Source organism: Lingula anatina, chromosome 1 (assembly GCF_051362555.1).
Source record: "Lingula anatina isolate TDL-2025a chromosome 1, LinAna3.0, whole genome shotgun sequence".
NCBI classification, from domain to species: Eukaryota; Metazoa; Brachiopoda; class Lingulata; order Lingulida; family Lingulidae; genus Lingula; species Lingula anatina.
Window position 1 is genome coordinate 64,854,947 of NC_141767.1, and position 6,853 is coordinate 64,861,799.

General features: G+C 38.2%; 1 protein-coding gene across 1 annotated transcript; it reads left to right on the top strand.

Annotated features, from left to right (window-relative positions):
- The first annotated feature begins 742 nt into the window (after window positions 1-742).
- Window positions 743-6,526, top strand: LOC106162081 (ovoinhibitor). The gene is made up of 14 exons (XM_087017172.1): window positions 743-955; window positions 1,192-1,309; window positions 1,455-1,537; window positions 1,772-1,880; window positions 2,034-2,116; window positions 2,498-2,606; window positions 2,779-2,861; window positions 3,183-3,291; window positions 3,479-3,685; window positions 3,875-3,921; window positions 5,221-5,379; window positions 5,624-5,738; window positions 5,947-6,141; window positions 6,386-6,526. Exons 1-14 carry the CDS (start codon window positions 916-918, stop codon window positions 6,450-6,452), a joined length of 1,524 nt encoding a protein of 507 aa, XP_086873298.1. The 5' UTR covers window positions 743-915; the 3' UTR covers window positions 6,453-6,526.
- The last annotated feature ends 327 nt before the right edge of the window (window positions 6,527-6,853 follow it).

Genomic DNA, 6,853 nt, shown 5'->3' on the forward strand with positions numbered 1-6,853 from the left:
TATAATGAATTGAACAGTTATTAATATCTCTTATTTTATTATATACTTTATTTAAAAAAAAAAGAAAGAAAAAAGACCGCACCCTCTAAAGTTAACCGGATGACCTTCGGTTCCCCCGTAGTTACACCAGGATTTTCAGATTTAAATCTACTGACGTTGTCTACATTATATATATATGGCCATACACCACCCAGGATCTCCCGTTGTTGATTCAAGGCTGGGCACAGTCTTTTATCAGCTTAGCGTCAGCAGTTTGATATTTATAACGGGATGTCCTTTATATTTTCCCCTACTTTCGTTTAGTGATATTCCATAAAAAATTCCCACAAAACCATTGCTGTTTTCTGCGAAACATGGTGTCATTATTTAGAAGGTGGGTTATTAATGGATGCCTGAGCAGCGTATCATTCAAAAGCAAGTGTTTTTTTTTTGTGATATTATAGAAATACTTTATACAGGCTATCCGTGTAAACTTTTACAGGCTAACTGATGAATTTTCATTAATGAGAGCTACCACCAATATTCATTTAAAATGTGAACCGTTGAAACACCTATACAAAGTGGATCTCTCGCAGTGAAAAAAAAAGCAGAAAGGATGAATAGATATTCCCCATGCTGTTTACCTTTCCGATTGAGTAATCTGTGATTGGTCATGTTGTGAACATGCATTTTATGATCGAAAATATTGACAAGACGACTGCTATCTGAAGTAGGGGTTCTTCAAACTTATCCAGAATGTCATTTTGTCAAGTACTTGTATGGGACATCAATGAGACGGTGGAAATAGGAGCGGAGCACGCTCGCCAGCTATTTAAGACAATCCGTTCGGCGAGTTTTGCAGACTGCTCGGGTTCATCCTCAAATTCACAGCCTTTTAACAGGTGCTAGAAGAATCGAGAAGTGCTTTTGTCAAAAATGAAGATCTTGGCTTTGATGCTCGCTTTAGCTCTTACAGGTATTGCACGTTTACAGATAACAGGAAGGATTTAAATTGCAATATCAGTATCGGTCTTGTGCTTTAAGTCTTAAAGTGCTGAAATATTTCCTTATACTTAAATACAATAACATGTATCCTTTTTATATGTAACCGATATAAGAAGTTTTTTGCATCTTAAAATTATAGTTTATGACAGTAATTCTGAAGTTTGTGACATATTTTTAGTCTAGTTGCTAATTTTATGCTTTTTACAGCCTCAGCCGCCCCAGTAGAGGAGTGCAATACCATCTGTCCTTTCATCCTCCTTCCCGTTTGCGGGAGTGACGGTGTCACCTATGGCAACGAGTGTAACCTGAATGTCAAGGCTTGTCAGTACGTATTACTCCAGAAGGTTTTTAATAACAAATCACGAGATTTTACGTACATAGATTAACATTGTATTCCATCTTTGTGTGTACATTTTACCACCTACTTGATATCGCTGCATTGATCACACGTGTTTTCCTGTAAATTCCAGATTACGTGTAAGCGGTGGCGAGAAGCTGTACAAAGTTGCTGATGGGGAATGCAAGACTGACGCAGTCCAGACCAACTCCGTCGGTAAGTCTGGGCTGATTTATGTAGATATTGATTTAGCCTTTTATGGATGATTATATGCTTTTTATAAGTTTATTGTTTTGCAGTACTCAAATTTGTTTTGCAGTACTCAAATTTGAAACTTCTATCTTGAAATTTTTAAGATAGCAACATAATTTTAATACGATAAATATTTCAAGACGATTTTTTTTCATGAAAAAGGACTTTAAGCAACTCGTACGTTTTCTCCCGCCTTAGCCCCAGTAGAGGAGTGTAATACCATCTGTCCCTTCGTCCTCCGTCCCGTTTGTGGGAGTGACGGTGTCACCTATAACAACGAATGTAACCTGAATGTCAAGGCTTGTCAGTACGTATTACCCCTGAAAGTTTTTAATAACAAATCACAAGATCATTTAACGTAAATAGATAAACAATGTATTCCATCTTTGAGTGAAAATTTTACCACCTATTTTTTATTTTGATGCTGCATTGATCACACGTGTTTACCTGTAAATTCCAGATTACGTGTAAGCGGTGGCGAGAAGCTGTACAAGGTTGCTGATGGTGAATGCAAGACTGTTGCAGTCCAGACCAACTCCGTCGGTAAGTCTGAGCTGATTTATGTAGATATTGATTTAGCCTTTTATGTGTGATTATATGCCTTTTATCAGTTTATTTATCTCTTAGTTGCTTTGCTGTACTCTAATTTGAAACTTCCCTCTTGAAATTTAAGATAGCAACATAATTTTTATACGATAAATATTTCAAGACGATTTTTAAATGAAAAATTCACATTGGTCTTCATAATCATCTCAAGTTTTTATGAATGTTGGCTGAAACAAGGAGTTACAACTGTTGTAACTCCTTGACTGAAGTCACTTTGAATGTTCCAACTCATGAATTGTTGTTCTTGATCAAATGTTTATAAGTCTATTGATCCGATAAAATGGGATTAAAGGTAATCGTACATTTTTCCCGCCTCAGCCCCAGTAGAGGAATGCAATACCATCTGTCCTTTCATCCTCCGTCCCGTTTGCGGGAGTGACGGTGTCACCTATGGCAACGAGTGTAACCTGAATGTCAAGGCTTGTCAGTACGTATTACCCCGGAAAGTTTTTAATAAATAATTTACGAGATCATTGTATTGTATTCCTCTTTGTGCACACATTACATCCTTATTTTATAGCGTTCTTACAGAACTTTCAAACTTAAGACAGGCCTTCATCTGAGTTTGTACTGATTCTTCACGTTTTTTAAAATTCCAGATTACGTGTAAGCGGTGGCGAGAAGCTGTACAAGGTTGCTGATGGTGAATGCAAGACTGTCGCAGTCCAGACCAACTCCGTCGGTAATTGTGGACCGATTTATTGAGTTATCCTTTTTTTGTAGTTGATATGCATTGAATCCGATTGTGTTTTACTTTGCTGTACTCTTATTTGAAACTAACATCTTAAAATTTGGGATAGCAATATAACTATAATGCTACACATATTTCAAGACGATTTTTCATCAAAAATTCACATTGCATTTATCTCATGTGTTCTGTATATCGGTTGAAATTACCTTGAATATTCCAACACAGGAATTGTCTTTGATCAAATGCTTATAAGTCTATAAATTCAATAAAAAAGAAAGTTAAAATAATCGTATATTTTTTCTCCCGCCTTAGCCCCAGTAGAGGAGTGCAATACCATCTGTCCCTTCGTTCTCCTTCCCGTTTGCGGGAGTGACGGTGTCACCTATAACAACGAGTGTAACCTGAATGCCAAGGCTTGTCAGTACGTATTTCTCCGGAAAATTTTAAATTCAATTACGAGGTAATTTTACGTACAAAGATATACATCAAATTCTGTCTTTCTGTATACATTTCGCCACCTATTTTATTTGCTCATACAGAACTTTCAAACTTCAGACAGGCCTTATTTGATGATGCAGTAATCGTACGTGTTTACCGGTAAATTCCAGATTACGTATAAGCGGTGGCGAGAAGCTGTACAAGGTTGCTGATGGTGAATGCAAGACTGTCGCAGTTCAGACCAACTCTGGCAGTCAGTGTGATCAGGTGTGTCCGACAACTTACCAACCCGTCTGTGGCTCTGCTAGCACCCCGGAGGGCGAAGTTACCTATACCACTTATTCCAACCAGTGCAACCTCAATTTGATGGCTTGCTTGTAAGGAATACTTTTCATTCTGAAAGTTATATGGGGTAGTTATCTTTAAGTCAATATTCACTGAGATAGAAAAGAAGAAAATCTAGACAGTATGTACCTCGTTTTCTATGACACATTACAAAGTAGCTGATTTCAAACACTTAACTTAAAACAGAAATTTACATGACGTTTTATTTCACATTTTTACAGGGTGGCCGAGGTTTCCCCTGGCACCAAGCTGAGCAAAGTATACGACGGTGAGTGCAAGCAGTAGAAGAAGGCGCCCTCTTTTGACCAGTGCACCGTTCTCCTCGGACATCAGCACAGCTACTAGTAGATGCATAGCCGTTTGACTCTGACTTTCATTGATCTTCGGTCTTCGGTCACAGCGAGTGATCTATCTAAGAATTGGGATACAGTTCTCAAATATTCGCAATTACGTTGAAATCGTAAAATGTACGGGATACTTATAGCATCGTCTGACCGTACAATACAAAATCCACAGTGATTTATATTTCGAACATTTATTATCGACCTAAATTCGTTTAAAATTCATCCTGCTGGATCAAGCGATTTAAAGCAATGTTTTTGAAAGTGAGATTGATAAAAAATGAAGTCATCGAATACTTGATCAAACCTGAACTTCATGATTTAAACCGGTGTTGTTGTAATTCTTTCTAATCTACAACCATAAAGAGCAATAAATGTATTAAACTCGCTTGTAAACTTGTGCTCTATTTACATTTACTGACGGATGTGAGGTGACGGGTAGTTTGTCATGTACGTGTACGCCTGTGTATAATATTCTTAAAAAGGATTTTCCTGTTTTCTATGGACTAATGCAGAAGTACTCAGGCACGTAGCCAGCGATTTCAGAGGTGGGGGGGGGTCGTTTTTTGAAAAATTGGACCTTTTTTTTCACCATGAATCCTTCGTGTACGTAGATAAAAATTTACCCAGGGGGCCTTTTCCCGGCACATAGGGCGGTTCTTTCGAACCCCCCTAACCCCCCTGGCTACGGGCCTGAATATATCAGACACAGACCGGGAACGATCTGCAGCAGGCTACGGCCCTCTCCTAATCGATTTATCAGTGTATTGCATTGTATCGTTTTTCTCAATCTGGGAAGTGCCCTTTCAAATGTTCACGAATATTGTTTTCCCTGTGAATACATTTGCCGTAGATTTTGTCAAATCATTTAATGTGCATTTTCTGCATCTGATACTTTTCGCATTTCACTGTTAAAATTTTTGTGCGCATTCGCTTTAAAACTAAGAATAATTTCAAACATTACTTGCTATTGAATTGGAAGTTAAACATCGCATGATAGTTGCAGGTATGTTAATTATTTATTTATAGTCATATCAAAAGAAAAGTTATAACCAGTGGATATCATAAAACATCAAAGATCATAAACAAAACTGAGAGTTTCACTGTTGAGACGGAGGTTTTTAAAATACTGAAGTCCCTGCTAATGAAATATCGTAATCTTTTACCACGTCTTTCTCTGAGCTCCCCTGGTGTTCTATTGGCATTGGCCGATAAGGCAAGATCATGACTTGACGAAATCCCTAGGTTTAATATACCATCTGTCCTTTTTCACTTGGGATTGGTAAAACTCGGGCGCATTTATTTTATCCGCCACATTCAAGTTTTGCTACTGGAGAATTTCAATATGAAAGCAGCATTTTTGCTGGTAGTCTTGGTCGGTGCAGGTAAGGCAAGTTACCTTACATTTAGTTTCGGAAACGTATTATTACGAGATATTTGACCTTATAATTACGTCTAGAAAACAGTTACCGGGAGAACGTATGTTATCAGATGTAAAGGATTTTCAGCACGTCGTCTAGTGTTATAGCGCTGTAAAAAGCATGCGGGTGAGGGGTTGGTAATTTGAGTAAATTTACAGTGAATGGGAACGACAGGAAACGCACCTTATTTTCTTTTGCCATATTTCAGTAACATCTGCGGAGATAGAGTGTCCCATGTTCTGCCCATTTAACTGGGCCCCGGTGTGCGGTAGCGATGGAAAAACATATGGAAATGACTGCTCTTTGACTGTGGCGGCATGCCAGTACGTGATAAATATACACTTACAATTTTATTAGAACGACTGACAATTTTTTGTTATATAAACATATCGTTTTCATCAAATCCCTCAATATACAGGTTTAACGCAAACACCAATTCACTTGCGTGGAGAACAATATTCGGAATTCCATCCAAGGGTTTTGACTCTATTGCCATAAACTTTAACATTTGATTCCCAACTCTTATTATAGGGCGGGCAAAATCGGAGTTAAGATTACCAAACTTGCCGATGGCGAGTGCAAGGTGGTCGTGCAAGAGACAACCCAGCCCCCCACCAAGGTCCCCGAAACGTGCATGATCATGTGCACAATGCAGTATGACCCGGTGTGCGGTACTGACGGGAGAACCTACGGGAACGCTTGTTCACTGAAGTCTGCAGCCTGCTTGTAAGTATTCAAGTGCACTTTTTTAATCAGCACGATTCGGTCGATTTCTACAGCTCTGAAAATGCCGTGTAACCACTTTACAGCAACATTCCTGTAAAAGCACCGAGCCGTTATATTCTTTACCTTACCAATATAATTGTTGATGTTCAACATGTTACTTTACTCCTGCTTTCATCTTAAAAAAGGGTGAATAACAGACACTGATCGACTTGATACAATTTTCTCTTTTGCCTTATTATTTCAGCCGGGCCCAGGAAGGTGAGAAACTCAGCATGGCTTACGCAGGCGCATGTAAACCTATCAGGAAGTAAAATGTAACAAATCAAACAACCGCTGTATGTAAATGATTTCGAAATATATATATAAAAAAAGACTTTTGAACTCCCATGGGTATTTTGTTCCTATTGCACACACGGACTTTTAAAATTAACAGTGGTGATAAAGCCCCGGGTTCTGCATTCAAAATAGTCAACATACAAAGGCCCATTTCCACCAGAATCATTGTATTGGCTTAAGTGTATTTTACTTTTTTTATCCGTTGATGACATCGATAGGGCTTTTCAAATTATGACATCTTTAAGCGTGGACATTAAAACTGGGTAAAAAAATCTAAAAATGAACGCAACTTTAAGCACTAAATTACCAAACAATGATAAGCCCGGTAAGAGGTCACATATATGACGCCTATTTGCAGGAACTTAAGACAATGAAT